The sequence below is a fragment of the Geotrypetes seraphini genome, chromosome 12 (genome assembly GCF_902459505.1).
Source record: "Geotrypetes seraphini chromosome 12, aGeoSer1.1, whole genome shotgun sequence".
Taxonomy (NCBI): domain Eukaryota; kingdom Metazoa; phylum Chordata; class Amphibia; order Gymnophiona; family Dermophiidae; genus Geotrypetes; species Geotrypetes seraphini.
The window spans coordinates 67,283,522-67,302,862 of record NC_047095.1 but is presented as its reverse complement, the minus strand read 5'-3'; the positions used below and the strand labels follow the sequence as shown (position 1 = coordinate 67,302,862).

Below are 19,341 nucleotides of genomic sequence, written 5' to 3'. Positions count from 1 at the left end.
GCAATCTCAGATTCGCCTGCTTTTGGCGTCCCGGTGTCCTCGGGCGCAAGATTTCCTCCAGGTCTTGGGGTCGATGGCGGCGTCCCTGGACGTGGTGAGGTGGGCGCGGGCCCACATGCGTCCTCTCCAGTATGCTCTGCTCCGGAGGTGGTCTCCCCAGAGGCACGGGATGGATGTTCCGGTTCCCCTGCGAGGCTTGGCGCGCTGCAGTCTGCGTTGGTGGCTCCAGACCCCTCACCTTGTTCAGGGGGTGGGTCTGGATCTCCCGCAGTGGACGGTGCTCCTGACGGATGCGAGTCTCTTGGGTTGGGGGGCTCAGTGTTTGGGTCACTCGGCTCAGGGCACCTGGTCCGCGGAGGAGGCCGCCTGGTCGATCAACGTGTTGGAGACCAGAGCGGTCCGTCTGGCGCTGTTGGCTTTCCACTCCCTGTTGATGGGCAAGTCGGTCAGAGTGCTGTCGGACAATGCCACGGCGGTGGCTTATGTCAATCGTCAGGGGGGCACCAAGAGCACTCAGGTGGCGCAGGAGGCGGCTCTGCTCATGGTTTGGGCGGAATCCCATCTGCTGGACCTCTCGGCCTCTCATATAGCCGGAGTAGAAAATGTTCAGGCAGACTTCCTCAGTCGTCACTTCCTAGATCCAGGAGAGTGGTGTCTCGGCGCCGAGGCGTTTCAGTTGATAGTGCAGGCTTGGGGGCAGCCCCTGATGGACCTGATGGCCACGGGTGGCAACGCCAAAGTGCCCCGCTTCTTCAGTCGTCGCAGGGACGGTCTGGCCGAGGGTCTGGATGCTCTGGTCCAGCAGTGGCCAACGGAGGGGCTGTTGTATGTGTTCCCTCCTTGGCCGCTGGTGGGCAGAGTGCTTCTTCGCATTGTTCACCATCCGGGTTTGGTGGTGCTGGTGGCGCCGGATTGGCCTCGCCGTCCGTGGTATGCGGATCTAGTGAGGCACCTGGTAGCGGATCCTCTTCCTCTGCCTCTCTCGGACGACCTTCTGATGCAGGGTCCCATTCCCATGTTCGACCCGTCTCCCTTCTGTCTTACGGCGTGGCTCTTGAAAGGGGTCGCCTTAGCAAGAAGGGATATTCAGACAAGGTGATCTCTACACTGTTGGGGTCCCGGAGGCTTTCTACCTCTCGGGCTTATGTGCGGGTTTGGCGTCTCTTTGAGGAATGGTGTCGGGCGCGGGGAGTGACCTCTTTTCGCGCTTCTCTGCCTAACATTCTAGAGTTCTTGCAGGATGGCCTGGATAGAGGCCTGGCTTGGTCTTCTCTCCGGGTTCATCTTGCGGCCCTGTCGGCTTTTCGAGGGTTGGTGTCAGGTCAGCGTTTATCGGCTCTTCCTGATGTGATTCGGTTTTTGCGGGCGGCCAAGTTGCTTAGGCCTCCCCTACGGCCCTCGGTTCCCTCTTGGGATCTTAATCTGGTTCTCTCTGTTTTGGTGCGTCCGCCTTTCGAGCCCTTGGACGTCTGTTCTTTGAAGGACCTTACTTTGAAGGCGGTCTTTTTGGTGGCCATTACTTCTGCTAGGCGTGTTTCTGAGCTGCAGGGTTTCTCTTGTAGGGCTCCCTTCTTGGAGTTTTCTAGGGAGCGGGTCGTCTTGCGGCCTGTTCCTTCCTTTCTGCCGAAGGTTGTTTCTCCTTTTCATGTCAATCAATCGGTGGTTCTCCCGGTTTTGGGTGGTCGGGAGGGCTCTTCTGAGCAACGGCAGCTGCGCAAGTTGGATGTCGGTCGGGTCCTTCGCTCTTATGTGCAGCGGACCCAGGAATTCCGGAAGTCCGATCATCTCTTTGTCCTCCTGGCGGGTCCTCGTCGGGGAGCTGGCGCTTCTAAGGCTACTATTGCGCGCTGGATCAAGGAGACGATTGCTTCCGCTTATCTTCTGAAACAGCAGCCTGTTCCGGAGTTTCTCAAGGCTCATTCCACTCGGGGTCAGGCGGCTTCTTGGGCTGAGTCGTCGCTCGTGCCTCCAGTGGATATTTGTAAGGCTGCGGTTTGGTCTTCCTTGCATTCCTTTGTTCGTCATTATCGGGTTGATGTGCAGGCGCGTCGGGACGCGGTGTTCGGTGAGCGTGTATTGGTATCGGCCCTTCGGGGGTCCCGCCCGTGAGAGGGACTGCTTTGGTACGTCCCATTCGTAAAGTTAACCTCTACTGGTCTGGAGAGTGCTAAAGAAGGAGAAATTAGGTTCTTACCTGCTAATTTACTTTCTTTTAGCTTCTCCAGACCAGTAGAGGTCCCCACCCTGTCTGTTGTTGTTGTTGTTGGGGCTGTTGCGCGGGCAGTTTTTGGTTTTTGCTGCGGGTTCTAGTATTTTTCTAGGGCCGGGGAGAATTGAAGAACAGCGGCTGTGGCTCGGCTGGCTTAGCTGGCGAGCTGTGGGGACATTCTTCCTTCGGGAATTTCTCCTCTGCATTTTCCAACAGCATTTTGGGTATGTTATTTGTTACTCCTTTCGGAGTATTGTTTTTTCTCTCTGTTGTTTTCCAGTTCTTGGTTCTGCTTGGCTATTCGGCAGACTGAGGGAAATAGAGAGGAGGGGCTAGGATATACTGTCCCAAAGTTTTGTTTTCAGTCTCCACCTGCTGGTCATGATTAGATATATACTCATTCGTAAAGTTAACCTCTACTGGTCTGGAGAAGCTAAAAGAAAGTAAATTAGCAGGTAAGAACCTAATTTCTCCTTAGCTGCTACTGGGCTTTTTGCTTAGTCCTGTTTTAGATCTCCTTTCTCTGGGCTGGATTCTCAAAACTCATCAGTAAAATCCGGTGGGTTGATGTACTGGCTGTAGTGGGAGCGATTTTATAAGCGATTCTCAGCATAATAGTATGCAAATTATATGCACGCTATTTGTGCATATAATTGCCAGTAAAAGGGTAGGGAGGAACTGTGCCTGGCCTTTGCTCAGAAGAGTAATCGCTAGGTTCAGCTCCTCCCTCCTGTCAAGCCTGCTCTCCCTGCCCCAGTCAGCTGAGCTGCCGGTCTCCCCAAGTCCTGCCGGCTCAGCTGATTGACCGGGAGGGAGAGCAGCCGAAGGAAAAGTCCCACTGACAACCCTCCCCTTGCCTGCTGCTGCCTGCCCCACCCTCCCAAACCCTGTACAAGATTGGCAGGAGGGATGCCCACTCCCTCCTGCCTCAGTCGTCACTGCCCGGATCCCCCTTACACACTCCCATTCCTTAGCAGGAAAGTAAGGCTATGACAGCTCAGACCCTGCCGGAAAATTTTGCAGTAAAAAGTGGGCAAAAGGTTTAGAGAATCGCCCGGAGTGCTCATTTTAATATCAATGACCTCGTTATACTATATTTGCATAGTACAATTGGAGGCTGCTAAGAAGCATGAAAAAAGACCACAGTGAGTTTTGAGAATCTGGCCCTTTGTTCCTTAAGAGTTTATTTTGGGTGCGTTTTACAATTTTAATCTTTATAGGCTGATACCTTTTAAAAGGCTATGTATATATATGCCATGTATATTGTGCAATCTTCTGGTTCATCCTTTCATAACCTGCTTTCTCCTGGATCACCTACTAAAACAATTATGCCAAGGTTTCATTAGCAAGCGGAAAACACATAGGAAGTTTAATGCACAGTATTCCTTAACTGGAGGCCAATGTTCCTTGCTCTCACAGAGTTAGAACAACTTGCTATGTTAATAACCAGAATAATGGCAAGTACTTTTCTGGTATTTTAACAGTGGCATGGTTCCTATATCCACGGTTAACACACACACGTCAGGAGCTAAAGGGTTAAAGAATCTACCCTGTACTATGCTAACTAATTTTGTAACAAAGCATGCAACTTGTGGACATGCTCCATTTTTAAAACACCTCCTGCCTAAGTTTTAGCTTTTAAGTTTTATTAAAATTTTGATTAATCGCTTATCGTGATTTCTTGGCGATGTACCCTAAAAAGGGAATATATTTCTTTAAAAAACAGAAACAATTGACAAAAATAACAGACTCAGTATTACACAAAAGGGAGAAGGCAGAACTACAAGAAATTCAGAAAAGTCAACATAAAAGAAAGGGGAGGTTATTTGAGCTCAAAAGCATCTTTGAAAAGGTAACTTTTTAATGCTTCTCGGTGCTTATTAATGTTCCACATAGATCAGTGTGTGGTACAGCTCCCCTTTCCGATTCGCAATTTTTTTTTTTTGCCTTGATTTTTCATTGAGAAACACTGCCCCGGACATCCCCCAGACCTTACCTGGTGGTCTAGCGGGGCAGGAGGGATCTTCCTACATTCCTGCTCCATGCTGTGCATCCGTGCTGTGAGTTCCCGGGGTCTCATGAGACTACAATGGAAACTCCCGTTGTAGTCTCTTGAGACCACAGGAACTCGCAGCACGGGTGCAGAGCACGGCTCTGCACAGGGCAGGAGCGTAGGAAGATCGCTCCTGCCCCACGTCACTGCTAGACCACCAGGTAAGGTCGGGGAGGGAGGCGGGGGTGGGTCACAGCGGGCCCAAAAAATTATTCTCGATTTTTCCTATTCGCGGGCTGCCTCTGCCCCTAACCCCTGCGAATATTGAGGGTCTGCTGTACTTGCATTGGGATCTGATGAGAAACCAGCACTGCTGCATCCCGATAAAATTGCATAAGAGTAGGGGAAGCTTTCTGGTATTTTTTCTAATGCAGAGAATCCTTCTGAAATCTGTTTGCTTTAACTCAAGTGGATGATTTGGAAGTCCTGCCTTAACAGTGATCGTCTTCCTTTCTCAGAGTGCAGAATTTATTTTCATGCTGAGCAGCAAGGCTGGTGGATGTGGCTTGAACTTGATTGGTGCTAACAGGCTAGTGATGTTTGACCCGGACTGGAACCCAGCCAACGATGAGCAGGCGATGGCCCGAGTGTGGCGGGATGGTCAGAAGAAGACCTGCTACATCTATAGGCTGCTGTCGGTAAGCATCACCTTTCCAAACCTGAGCTCAAGGTCAATTACTTTTAGGTACAGTGAATATTTCCCTGCCCCTAAGTTGCTCAAGATCCCAAAGAGCATGCATGGGAGAAACACAGGATTTGAACTGTGCCTTCCCTGGTTCTCTGCACCTTGCTTTAACAACTAGACCACACCCGGATGCTTGCTCGAGGAACTCCGTTTCCCTGCGGAGCAGAACTGTATTGCTGCTGTGTAACTCTCCAGAAACCTAAGAGTAGCATGTTTGATGCAGTTTCATGAATGACCTCATATGTCATATGATTTAAGAACATAAGAATTGCCCTACTGGGACAGTATCCTGTCTCCATCAGTGGCCAACCAAAATCCCAAGAACCTAGCTAGATCCCAAGTAAGAAAACAGATTTTATGCTGCTTATCCTAGCAATAAGCAGCGGATTTCCCCTAGCCATCTCAATAATGGCCTATGGACTTCTCTTTTAGGAAATTATACAAACCTTTTTTAAACCCTGCTAAGCTGATTTCACCACATTTTCTGGCAACGAATTTGAGCTTAATTACATGTTGTGTGAAGAAATATTTTCTCTGGTTTGTTTTAAATCTACTACTTAGCATGCCCCCTTTCTCCTAGTATATTTGGAAAGCATGAAAAAGCAATTCACATCTACCCTTTCCACTCCACTCAGTATTTTAGAGACCTCTCATATCTCTCCTGAGCCATCTCTTCTCCAAGCTGAAGAGCCCTAGCTGCTTTAGCCTTTCCTCATAGGGGAGTTGTTCTGGTCCCATATTTGAGATGTGGCTGTACCATAGAGTGATACAAGGATATTATAACATTTTCATCTTTTGTGTTATGTTTGATTGGTTTGTGCAGCATGAAGATGGTTAGGTATGTCTTTAAATCCTTACCCAGCAGCTTCATGAGAACATTTTGTGATTTCTCTGACACAGCTGTGTCCAGATGCTACTAGGGAGCTGCTTCAGAATTAATGGATATTGACATGCCATCACACCAAGGTACTGAAGCCTGGGGTTTGAGGTGTCTGCCCAACTAAGCTAACTGGATGGGATATTCCCTGTCCCAGAAATGAAGAGAGAGGGCTGCCACTGAAAGAGGATACAGTTGTCTTGGAGGGCGAGGGTACTTAACATAAGAATGGTCAGACCAATGATCCATCTAGTTCAGAATCCTGGTTTCACGGAGGCCAATCCAAGTACCTGGCAAAAACCCAAATAGTAGCAGCATTCCATGCCACCGATCCAGGGCAAGCTGTAGCTTCTCCCATGTCTATCTGAACAGCAGACTATAGACTTTTCCTCCAGGAACTTATCCAAACCTTTTTTTTTTAATATATATATCTTTATTCATTTTCAAAAATTACAAGTGTACAACATTCATTCAGAAATACCTTAATTCATCACTTGACATTCTTATTTGTATTACTCCAAATAAATAATTATATAAGAAACCCATCCCTCCCTCCCAGATACCAATTTGTATTACTCCAATTAAATAATTATATAAGAAGCCCACCCCTCCCGCCCATATACCAATAAATAACAATTATCAATTATTATCCTTCAGAATCCCACCCCCTTATCTTAGTCAATATTTTTTTTAAACTCAGCTACAGAGATAGGGAAGGAGGTGTGTGGGGCTGCATAAAAAAGTGATACATCAGATGTAGATAAAAGAACTTTATTAGGCCTATCGTATGTGAAGGTTCTCTTCCTTAAGCAAAATCCACATGCCACTGCTAGATCATAACAAAACCCAAAACTAAACAGATTGAAAGTGCTCAGAGATGCCAATGAAGAGACCACTTCAGGGACATTTATCCTCATGGCTTGTCTCAACTATTTCTCACTAGTGAAAATGCCCAAATCAACTGCTTTCTTATATTTACAGAAAATAAACCGTTTGGAGGATTCTTTTTTGACTAACTCGTCTATAAAAATTGGAAGTTTACTCTTTGCCGTTATTTGCTTTGTTAACTTGAGGGCTTCTTATAATTGAATTGATGTTAATCATTGTGTGTATTTTGTTTATTTTTCCTTGTTGGATTGCCCTTGAGTTTCAATAAATACTTCTGTTTAAATAAATAAATAAATAAACCTGTGCCCTTATCCTTGGTGCATTCTGCCGAGGCTGCTTCACATGACCCATACGAACAAAGTCTTCAATGTGCTCGTGGGCTCATTTCAAAAGCTTCTGTCTCCCTCGCTTAGGGGGGCATCGAACGGCCTGGGGGAGGGAGGGATATATTCTTAGAAGCTTGAAATGAGCCCACGTGCACACTGAGGACTTTGTTAGTACAGGTCATCTGAAGCAACCTTGGCGAAACGCATCAAGGATAAGCGCACCGGTTTATTTTTTGTAAATATAAGAAAGCCGTCGATTGAGGTATTTTCACTAGTACAATGATTGAGAAATAGTTGAGACAAGCCACGAGGGTAAATGTCCCTGAAGCGGTCTGTTCATTTACATCTCTGAGCACTTTCAATCACAGCATACAAAACGACGATAGTTATTTGCCGAGTTTGGTTTGGTTTTCACCTTAATTTTCCCTCCGGTTTGATTGGATACACTGCTCGTAATTTTCATAACGTCCAAAATGGACCCTGTTTTCAAAAGCATTTGGAGAAGCCCTTCTAAAAGAGCAAAATATCTTAACTGGTGACTGATTTGTCCTTTGCTGCTGCCTGTGACATCCTTTACTGCATTTTGGCGTGTGCTTTGGTGCGCCTGGCACAGACCCTCTCTGGAGTAATTCTGATGCCTGGATGCATTGCTCCTCCCAGACAGGAACCATAGAGGAGAAGATTTTCCAGCGGCAGACACATAAGAAGGCCCTGAGCAGCTGCGTGGTGGACGAGGAACAGGACGTAGAGCGACACTTCTCCTTGGGAGAGCTGAAGGAACTGTTCATCTTGAATGAGGTCACAGCTAGTGATACACATGACAAGTAAGTCCAGCCTGTTTCCCTTCTATTACCTGGCATTTACACTGTCATCCCTCTAATTTCTTATCAAAGATGCAGAGCAAGGTTCTGTTTTGTTATGACATTTATGCTGTGCCTGACAAGTCCCAAAATGAACGAATGAATGGCTTCCCATCAGACCGGCACCATTAAAACTCAAAACTAGGTTTTAAAGCAGACCCCACTGGCTTTCCAAGCTGTAGTCAGTGCCCACAGGCAAGGCGTACAGCAGAGGCACCTCTAAATAAAAATGGGGGGGGGGGGGGTTTGCCTCATGAGTGTGATACCCCCCTCCCCCCCGAGGGCTCCCACACAGGACCCAAGCTCAATCTGGGCAATAAAAGGCCAGAAAAAGCCCTTGCCTATCCTTTCCAACAATCCCTAAGGCAAGGCCTAGAAAATAGAACAGAATTGCGCAGGCTTACCACCTCCACCTGCTGGAGACTGAGAACAGACTGATTGTAAGAGAGACTGCTGGTAGAGGAGCATAAACCCATCCGTCTATGCCGATCTGGAGGTTACGCTAATGAAAATACATTTTATGACAAAAATATAACATTCATTGGTTTCTTGGCCATGTCACGAAAGATTATCCAACTGTGAGCTGTTTCCTAATCAGCAGACTTTTCTGTTGGAGATCTCTTTGCAGTGAGCAAAATAGATTGGATTTGTATTTTAGATTTCATTACTTGCCTTTATTCAAATCTGAGCTCAATGCAAGTTCTTTATTCAGGTACACTTGATAAGTTCTTGTTCTTAAGATCTTATAATAGTTTCATAGTTTATTTAAATTTTGATTAAACGCTTATCCAAAGCATTGTACATAATAATTTAAAATAGCTGGGAGACAAACATTTTAAATAATTAGACATACACCAACTAATCATACATACTTGTGGCCAGAGAACAATGGAGGCAATGAAGAGTGAAGTGACATAAGCCGTATGAATGGATTTTAAGTATTGGCTTCCTTGGTTCTCAGTCTGCCACTTTAACCACTTACCTGTCCTGGAGAGATTTATGTGCATATAAATCTCTCATAAGTATTCATTGTAGATATCCTGACTGGTTGAGAGTGACCGTCTCTCACGTCATGTATCCTGCTGCTTTTTGTGTCTAGGTTGAAGTGTCATCGCTGTGTGAATGGCCATCAGGTCAGGCCCCCCCCAGAAGGTACAGACTGTACATCAGACCTCTCCCAGTGGAACCACTGTGCGGATAAGCGTGGGCTGCAAGACCCCGTTCTCCAGGCAGCATGGGACGCAGCTATCACATTTGCATTCCATCATCGTTCCCATGAGGCACAGCGGGGTGTTTGAGGAGGACGACTTTTCTGTGTACGTGAGGATGGACTGCTGCCTTCAGTAGTTAGGGCCCTAAATGTTAACAGCTCCTTCTTGTGTGCTGAGGGGTTTGCAGCAGCGTACTGAATATGAGACCACCTCACTACAAGGTTCAGCTTGGAGCTGGTGTTGCTAATGGCTGCTCTAGAATGGAGGAGTGATAATGTATTGCTGGACCTGTTATTCAGAGCTACTAGGTGCTCTTGCGTGGTGGAGGAGGAGGTTGGAGGGGGTCTATGTACTCCTCTTGTAAAGGATTTTTGTCAGCCCTACTGACAAGTTTTGCTTTTTTAAGTTCATCAGAAGTTTTATTTATCCAATGCGTGTTAAAGAAAGAAGTGATGCTAAGGATGAGAAACCCTGCATGTGCTTTTGCCTGACTAGCATAGCCTGCAGCTCAGTTTGGGTTGGTGGATGGAATTGTGGCCTTGCCCAATGCATGAACCCAAAAGTATTGGTCTTGCTCTTAGGAAGAGCATGCTCCCTTGTCCATGGTTCCTGACTGGGGATGGGGCTAGACGTGTTCTCCATATTAATGCTGAGAGTGATTACAAGATCTGCATGTGTGCCTTTATTTAAAAGTTCTTGGAGTTGGAAAATGTACAAAGGTATCTGGAGGAAATGCTGCTCGTCTTTTTAATGGGATGACTGATGCCTTTTTATGGACTTGATCCCGAAGACTCCAGCAGAAAAAAAGTGTAAATCCTCACTGCCCCCATCTGCCAGTACTGCTGACTGATACTAAGGTAGGTTTAAAATCTACAGGCAGTCATGGAGGCTCTAAGACCAGGAACTGGGGTAAGGTTGGAATGATCCTGATGGATGGAAGAAACCTGCATTGGAAATAAACCATTGCTCTGTTTATCTGCCTTTGGAAGTGTCAGAACTAATGAGGCCAAAAACAAGCGGTTTCTATTATAAACAACTTTATTTTTTCATAATATATGCAATACAGAAATAATGCATGTGTGAAAAGTGGGTTGGGTGCAGTGTAGCGTTTAGTGTCATTTGGTAAGGATGACAGCATGTTTTTTGGGGGGTTTTGGTTTTGTTTTTTTTTTTTGGGGGGTGGTATATATTAGCCCGTGTATAACAGTCTAAGCCCAAAACTGACTTTTTGTGAATATATAAAACTTTTATTTGCATTCATAAGATTGTGCCATAGCCCTGACTCAAGAGCCATCCCCTTCAGTAGCCACCTTATGTCTTTGTGGTGGTCTAAGAACATGTGAAAAATTCAGGAAAGTGAATTAACTTCACTAATCTTCTATTAAAGGTATTTTTTCTTTTCTTTTAATGATACTTATATGGCATAAAAATTGTTCTTCTAAACTAACTTTGGATTACTTTTGTAAACATATATCCCTGATGGGTAGAAGCCTTTTCCCTATAGTTCAGTTCGAGGGTGGCTGCATGGTCTGTTTTCATGTTCTGCCATGGCTTGTGGTTGCCTGCTGCGGACCCACTTCTGGCTTATTTACACAGTAATAACGCAGCTCCGAGCATAAGCCTTGAAGCAATTTGTTCATCACCTAGAACTGCTCATGCCATGACAACAGTGATTGGACCCTTGTGTAATTACCATGCATGATGTGTTTTTCCTCATGCGCTGACATGCTCCATGCAACGAGAGAAGGAACTGGTGCTTTAGTACATAGCCAAGTGATGACATTTGACTCCAGACTAGGGCCTAGTAGCTGGTACCAGAGCAACACTGAAAGTATCCGAGGTCAGGGCTGAGAACTTTCAAGCCAAGCCTCATGCTTTTCAGTAATAGTAGCTGTGCCTTGGCCCTATAGGGGGGAGAGAGAGTAGCTATTCGGAAGAAACGCATGTCGTTATAGTGATATTACAGGTAGTTTGAGGAACTAGTGCCTGGATGGATCTTGCCAGTTGAGAAACATGAGGTCAACTCCTAGAACCCTACTTCTGTGTTGTAGGATGGTATTTGTGAGGAAGGGGGCTTCAGATATAGTATGCACTTGCTGGTCACCCTTTAAGGAAGCTCTTTTACAAGAATATGTACAGCTGATTGTTCTCTGGTGGCTAAATCCCAGGAGGAGGAAGATGGGTCTGCTTCCACTTGAGTAGCACCAAAAGAAAACCTCTCAAGACTGCTCCAGTTTTCAACTGCTTCTCCTTTGACTTACTGCAGCAAATGTTAAGTGCTGACTGCCTTTTGGCTAGAGTTTGCTTGATACCTGCTGCAGTGTAGCTAGGCCATTTGCAAAGGGAAAACAGCTGGAGGGGATTTACAATTGCATCTTCAGGCTTAAAGAAGCGGCCTTTCATCAGCTGTGCAAACTGATCCTGAGTGAGTCTGTCCTGTGATATGAAAGTGTGAGGAATAACACAGACCTTCCTAGCCGTGTGAAGGCTCTACAACTGAACTAGGTAAGCAGGCAGAGGGAAATCCCACTTCGTCATATTTTTGAACACTAGCAAATTGTCACTCGCCCTCTACAACTCTGGGGCTAACTAATCTGAGGTTCGTTGAGTTGCTAAATCCCTACCAAACCCAGAGACTGCGGGACCTCACAGCAGGCAGTTCTGCATCGGTAAAGCCTGGTGGTCGAGTAGTGAAGGTGGGGTGGTTTAAAGACTCATGAAGAACAAAATTTGTCAATCCTAAACCTGCAAATATGGCGGGGCGGGGGGAAGAAGACCTGTACAAACTACTTTAAAAGAGAAATGTGCTTCCGTCTCTGAAAAGAAAGGCTCTTACCTTTAATTAGATTTTCACATTGAAGGGCATCGGTTACTGTTAAAGGTGTGTATTTTAGCACAGGTGTCGCTTAAATGTATTTACTCTAGTTAAGAATAGCCTTACTGGGTCAGACCAATGGTCCATCAAGCACAGTAGCCAATCCAGGTCCCTAGTACCTGGCCAAAACCCAAGGAGTAGCAACATTCCATGCTACTGATCCCCCATGTCTTTCTCAATAACAGACTATGGACTTTTCCTCCTGGAACTTGTCCAAACCTTTCTTAAAATCAGCTACACTATCCGCTCTTACCACATCCTCTGGCAACCAGTTATTTGTAATTAGATCTTAAAAGTAAAACAACACAGCTTAACAGTAGCTGCCATTGATAACTTTCCTCTTGCAGCACGGTTTCATGGACAGATAGGCTGGAACTGTTGTGTCAGCAGCAACAACAGGACCGCTTGTCAGCTCTTTTTACTGCAACTGAATGGAAGAAAAGGATTTTCTGCCTCAGAATAGCTCCTAAATGACCAGACTTAAAGATCTTCAGACTGCCAGTTGGGACGGACACCGATTGTATCTTCCTCCCACACGGATCCTTTTCATGCGACCAGGGGTGGGAAACGCAGCCTGCATCTTGAAACCCGGAGGAGTTTTACTCGGGATGCATACAACCTGCACTTTAACCCCTGACAAGGTCAGAGGACACATGAGCTTCCAGGGGAATGGACCCCCAAGTCCAGGAAGGGTGACAGCATGCTGGCTCCACCAAAGTTTCTCAATGAAACAGCAGTGTGGCTCCGCAAGACTACGTCCTTTCCTCCAACAGAGGACCACCGCAAAGAGGTCTCAAGCCACCAAAAAAGATGCATAGCAAATCCAAAAGACTTCTGCACGGCTTGCTTGCAAAAATCGAAAACGCCAGTGGGGGATCCAACTTTCTAAGGTGGGAAGACCATGTGCTCAGGAAAGTGTTTGGATTTCTGCAACTCCCAGATAGCAAGAAGGGATTGAACACCTAGGATATGGAATTCTCCAGGCACTAACAAAGATTATCAAAGGTGAAACCTCATCTTCCATTAACACTTCAGTCCTCAGTTTCTAAAACTGTGTGCTGAGGCGAGGCCCATCCTATAGGCAGGCAGCTGGTACCTCTCCTGCTATCTGCACCCCACCACTGGCGGCAATAGGAGTCTCAGGGCCGTGGCTGGAGTACATCTGTGCATGCGCGGACATCTATTTGAAGATATCATCAGTGTGATGTCTGCGCACTTCTGGATGTCACAGCTTTAAAAAGCTTGCAGCACAGTGTTCTAGAACCTAGTAACAGGAGCTCTAAGTCCGGCCAATAGGTAATGCTGTTAAACCCAGGTCCTTTACATAAATATGCTACAACTTCCCCTGTAGTTTGAGATCTGTAATCGCAGTTCAGACACTTCTGCAAAGATACACAAATGGCAGTGGTGCATATATAGAAAAAGAAAGAAGTATATAATAAATGCATGCGAGAGAGCCCTTCAGCTTTTCAAAAAGTGGAGAAAAAAGTGTTACCTATAATGAACACAACAGTGAAAATGATATCAAAGAGTTCTGTCCACCATCAGTGTTCAGAGGCAGCGCCTGCACCTGCACGTCAAACACTGCCGCTTACATGACGCTAATGTGGTCTGCAAACACCTGCGAGAAGTCCGAGCTGTGATCAATTACCGTGCATGCCTTCCGAAGCGCTTGCAGCGCTTCCTGTGTGATTGCAAGGTCTCGATTCAGCAGGTTCTGCGAGAGGTTCAGGTGGGTTAATGAGATGCGTCCAGCCTGCTCTCGACTCTTTTCCAGTTTCTTGGCAAATTGAATCAGTCCAGCTGGTTTGATACAATTTGAACTTTGAATGAAGAGAGAAAAAAAAGAATGATTAGAGCAGAAGCTAATGATAGGGGAGCTCCGCAGGACTCGGCTCATTGATGTCCCATGGTTCATCTACAGGGGGGCAAGTAATATCCTACAGCTTAGGTATTTGCTAGTGTACCTGTCATGTACCTCACAAGAAAAAGTATAGCCCAGCAAGCTTGATTGTCTATCCTGAAAACTGGAAGTTATACTGTTATATCTAAAAAGGAACAAAGTACTACCAAAAATATGTTTATGCAAAATGCTTCTTTGTGTTTTTACTGGGTTCATCAAGAAGTAGGATAGCAAATCCTCAGCCTGAGTGAAGTCACTGATTGGGCCCATGGGGGGAAATTATGCCTACTGGTCATTTCCCACCATGTCAGTCTTTGTTCTGCGCTGTATGTCACTGCAGCTCAGGTCAGATGCTATGTCTCCCTCTAGCACTAAATAAGAACATAAGAATTGCCGCTGCTGGGTCAGACCAGTGGTCCATCATGCCCAGCAGTCCCCTCACGTGGCGGCCCTCTGGTCAAAGACCAGCACCCTAACTGAGACTAGCCTTACCTGCGTACGTTCCGGTTCAGCAGGAAGTCGTCTAACTTTGTCTTGAACCTTGGAGTGTGTTTTCTTACGTTCATATGGAATCTAGCCCCTTTCAATTTTAGAGAGTGCCCTCTCATTCTCCCTACCTTGGAGAGGTGAATAACCTGTCCTTATATACTAAGGGGCTCATAATAAAAAAAAAAGTCTAAAAAGTGGCCTAAATGAGTACTTGGATGATCAAAAAGCCTGATTGTCCAAGTACCCATAATCAAAGCTGGTTTTAGACGTATCTAAAACCAGCTTAGGCCTTTCCCCTGCCTCTAAACGCACAGAGAGAAAAGAGGCATTTTTAAAGGAGGGGAAAGGGTAGGAGGTGGGCCAACCTAGACCTAGGCGTGCAGCAGGTATAACCAATACTTTAGGCAGGTTGCCTAGTCGGCACTTAGACCAAGTCGAAACAGGTATAAGTGCCGAAAAGGGGCTGCTGAGCTGATCGTGGCTACTGCAATCAGCTCAGCAGCCCCAGCAACCTGCCTACTCCCTACAGCAATGATTGCGGCAGGAGAGATGGCTCATCTCCCCTTCCGCGATCTACCCTTCCCCCCCACCCCCCCCAATGATCAGGGCAAGAGGGAGCCCAAGCCCTCAACGCAAGGGCCCCCCACCGACCTGCGACACCCCCCCACCCCTTCAAAAACGTTGGTCAGACGGACGGTAACAAGCTGAATGGTTGGCCTTAGGTCCTGATTGGCCCAGGCGGCTCAAATCCCGCCCACAGGTGGGGCCTGAGACGCCTGGGCCAACTGGAATAGGCCCAGTAGGCTTAGGCATATGGACCGGGATGGGCCCATGTGCATAAGGCCCCGCCCACAGGAGGGGCCTAAGCCTACTGGGCCTATTCCGGTTGGCCCAGGCATCTCAGGCCCCACCTGTGGGCTGGATTTGAGCCGCCTGGGCCAATCAGGTTCTAAGGCCAGCCATTCAACGGATGGCTGGCCTGTCGGACGGACGGGCTTGGCACCCATTCGTCTGACCAACATTTTTGAAGGTACGGGGGGGTGGGGGGTGGGGGGCCCTTGCGTCAAGGGCAGGAGGGCTTGGGCTCCCTCTTGCCCCGATCGTTGTAGACACCGGTTACAGAATCCAGCTTGTAGGCGAAGGACTAGCTCCTCCTTCACCTAAAAGCCCTTGGTTTGGACGTTTGGGACTTAGGCTTTTTTTTTTTAGGTTGATTATATGGTGTTAGTATAGATGTAGTGGGGGTCTGGGCGTTTAAACAGCTGAACGTAGAGGCAGACCATTATCAAAAAAAACCCCTCCTTTTGGATGTTGTTTTTTTTTATAATGGACATTTTCCCTGTTTCTACTTTCAACATTTAAGGCCTTAGGCCAAATGGGGACTTAGACGTTTTTTTTTATTATGCCCCTCCACGTCTATTCCCTTCAGTATTTTGAATGTTTCGATCATGTCCCCTCTGCTCGAGGGAGAAGAGGCCCAGTTTCTCTAATCTTTCACCGTAAGGCAATTCCTCCAGCCCCTTAACCATCTTAGTCGCTCTTCTCTGGACCCTTTTGAGTAGTACCGTGTCCTTCTTCATGTACGTTTCTGTAACCTTTACTCTCAGGGTATTCTGATTATGAAACATGAGCAGTTTTGGATTTTTAAATTACAATCAACAGAACATATCAGTTGAGTGGCAAGCTTTTTTTTTTTTTAAGCAGATTTATTTTTAAGTTGTGCAATTATTAATAGGAATCATTACTTGACCTTTTTGTGAGCAGATCTTAAGCGCGAATGTCTGTGCTTCAGTATGATGTAATTCACTTTCCTGACATGTCGACTGTGGGAGCATCCTTTTAGAAACCCGCCTGCGGCTTCTGTGGACGCTTTGGGGAAGGGCGGGGCAGGCAGGGTCCCTAGCATGCAACTTAATTTTGGGACAAAGCTGGGAGGAGGGCATGAACATGGGACATAGAAGGGAGGGAATAGAAAGAGAGAATTGATGGGCATGAGTGTGTGAGTGAGAGATGGTGCACATGGGGAAAGGAAAATTGGCCATAGAGAGAGAAGAGTGAGATAGAAAAGCATGGGGAATAGAAGGAGAAGAGGGAGAAATGTTGAATATGGTGGTGGAGAGGGCAGACTGAAGGGGATTCAAGGTGGAGAGATGTGGCATGGTGCTGGAGAGGAGTGATAGAAGAAGAAATGGGTATGCGGCTGGTGGGCAGTAGTGAGAAATGTTGGATGTGGGGTTGCGAGATGCCTGGATCTCAAGACAGATGGACAGTGAGAGAGGGAGACATATTGTCACTAGTGGTGGAGGAGAGAGGAAGAAGTTGGGACTCATGCAGAGACAGAGAGATATGTTGGTTGGGGAAGGGAATGGGGTCCAGAGAAGAGGAAGCAGGCAGAAAGAAAAATATTGGAAGTGCAACCAGAGACTCATGAAATCACCAGACAACAAAGCTAAGAATATAATTTTATTTTCAATTTAGTGATCAAAATGTGTCAGTTTGGTGAATTTATATCTGCTGTCTATATTTTGCTCTATAGTTGTTAAGTCATCTGCCTTGACCTCTTTGAAAAAACCCCAAATATAAATGATAATTAACATTTTCTGTGCATAGAGTGTGCTTTGTGTTTTTTTAATTTCATAGTTACCATTATGTATTAATTTAATAAGATAAATATTGTGTGTATATAAAAAAATGGATGGAAGAAATTGTGTTACAATTAGTACTGTTATTATGGGGGTCAGGTCTGGGGCGGACCTTGGGCGGGGGTACTCGGTTGGTATGTGTTAGGTTTCGGGGGTACTTGGCTTGAAGAAGTTGAGAAACACTGGTGTAGACTACTCTAAAGCAGTGATCTTCACTAATTTTTAAGCGAGGGCGTTTTGGGTCCAAAATGGCTGAAGAAGAGCTTTCAAATATCTTCTTACTTGGGACCTTGATGCCAACAGCACTTCTCAACATTCATTCCTACCAGAACGCTTGGACTTGGTCACACAATGAACCCCAAATTTTAGTATGAAAGGTACTCCTCTGTCATTCTCTATAACAGTGTTCTTCAACCTCGGTCACAAGGGGGCACCCGCTTAAACTCAGAGGAGGGAAATTTAGTGGTGACACCAGGAAGTACTTCTTCACAGAAAGGGTGGTGGATCATTGGAACAAACTTCCGGTGCAGGTGATCAAGGCCACCAGCGTGCTCGACTTTAAGAATAGATGGGACATCCACATGGGATCCCTAAGAGGGTCAAGCTTAGGAACTAAGTCATCAGCACTCAGACTTAATGGGGTGGGTCAGTAGAGTGGGCAGACTTGATGGGCTGTAGCCCTTTTCTGCCGTCATCTTTCTATGTTTCTAACCTTTTTACACCTAGGAACTGGCGGAAATAAAAGAATTATTTTGTTGACCGGCAAACTACTAAGACTGAAATTTTAAAAAACCATCTCCACCCCGTCCCAGCAAGCTCGGACCCACAAAACATCTGATCCCATCCGTACAAGCCTCAAATAGTTATGATTTTATATTGAAAGTATTTTATTAAAGTATAAAAAGAAACATTATTCTGTACAATTGTCATTTTATAAACACAAATAATACAGAGCAAGGATCAACAAAACCCCTGTCTCCCCTCCCCTTCACACATATCACCTCTACTATAAAGAAAACTGAATAAGCCAAATTATTACAGAATGGTACACAGAAATATCATAGAAACATAGAACATGACGGCAGAAAAGGGCCACGGCCCAACAAGTCTGCCCAATCTAATGACCCACCCTCCTAAGTTCTTCCTTGAAGTGATCCCACATGCTTATCCCATTTTTTCTTAAAATCTAGTACGCTGCTGGCCTCAATTACCTGCAGTGGAAGATCATTCTAATGATCAACCACTCTTTTGGTGAAGAAATACTTCCTGGTGTCGCTATGAAATCTCCCACCCCTGATTTTCAACGGATGCCCTCTTGTTGCCGTAGGTCCTTTAAGGAAAAAGATATCTTCTTGTACCTCAAAACATATTTGAATGTCTCAATCATGTCTCCCCTCTCTCTGCGTTCCTCGAGTGATTATAGCTGCAATTTACCAAGCCGTTCCTCATACGAGAGATCCTTGAGTCCTGAGACCATCCTGGTGGCCATTCGCTGAACCGACTCAACTCTCAGCACATTTTTTTGATAATGTGGTCTCCAGAATTGTACACAATATTCCAGATGAGGTCTCACCATGGATCTGTACAACGGCATTATAACTTCGGGCTTCCGGCTGACGAAACTTCTACGGATACATCATTTGTCTAGCCTTGGATTAAGCTTTCTCCACTTGATTGGCAGTCTGCATATCTGCTGCAGTTCTTGCTAAGGTCTCACCATTTAGGGTGTAAGTTCAGCATGGATTTCTGCTGCCAAGGTGCATGACCTTACACTTTTTGGCATTAAAACTTAGTTGCCAAGTTGTGGACCAATGTTCCAGTAAGAGTAGGTCCTGCGCCATACTGTTGGGCACTGTGCTTTTTGCCTACTCTGTTGCATAGTTTAGCGTCATCAGCGAATAATGTAATTTTACCTCGAAGCCCCTGAGCAAGGTACCTTACGAAGATATTAAATAGGATCGGACCCAAGACCGAGCCCTGCGGCACTCCACTGATCACTTCCGACGTTGCGGAGAGAGTACCATTTACCACCACCCTCTGAAGTCTACCTCTGAGCCAGTCTTTAACCCATGCAGTCAATGTTTCTCCTAATCCCAATCAAACTCATCTTGCTCAATAACCTGCAGTGTGGGACACTATCAAAAACCTTACTGAAGTCCAAGTACACGACGTCCAGGGATTCCCCCCATATCCAGCTTTTTCGTTACCCAGTCAAAGAAATTGATTAGATTGGATTGGCAGGACCTACCCTTTGTAAATCCATGTTGATGGGGATCTCGTAGATTCTCCTCGTTCAGGATTGTATCTAATTTGTGTTTGATTA

The 19,341-nt window shown here is 46.0% G+C and overlaps 2 protein-coding genes across 7 annotated transcripts in view; one reads left to right on the top strand and one right to left on the bottom strand.

Annotated features, from left to right (window-relative positions):
• The window catches only part of RAD54L (RAD54 like), a 90,255-nt gene extending 79,733 nt beyond the window's left edge, over positions 1 to 10,522 (top strand). For both annotated transcript variants that reach the window (XM_033915455.1, XM_033915456.1), the window contains 3 exons: positions 4,721 to 4,900; positions 7,699 to 7,862; positions 8,998 to 10,522. In XM_033915455.1, the coding sequence (XP_033771346.1) occupies positions 4,721 to 4,900; positions 7,699 to 7,862; positions 8,998 to 9,196 (543 nt within the window). In that variant the 3' untranslated portion in view covers positions 9,197 to 10,522. The remainder of the gene's footprint in view (positions 1 to 4,720; positions 4,901 to 7,698; positions 7,863 to 8,997) is intronic.
• The window catches only part of LRRC41 (leucine rich repeat containing 41), a 53,178-nt gene continuing 44,054 nt past the window's right edge, over positions 10,218 to 19,341 (bottom strand). For 4 of the 5 annotated variants that reach the window (XM_033915451.1, XM_033915452.1, XM_033915450.1 and 1 more), the window contains one exon: positions 10,218 to 13,807. In XM_033915451.1, coding sequence (XP_033771342.1) covers positions 13,576 to 13,807 — 232 coding nt within the window. In that variant the 3' untranslated portion in view covers positions 10,218 to 13,575. The remainder of the gene's footprint in view (positions 13,808 to 19,341) is intronic. The other variant, XM_033915454.1, reaches the window with a different exon arrangement.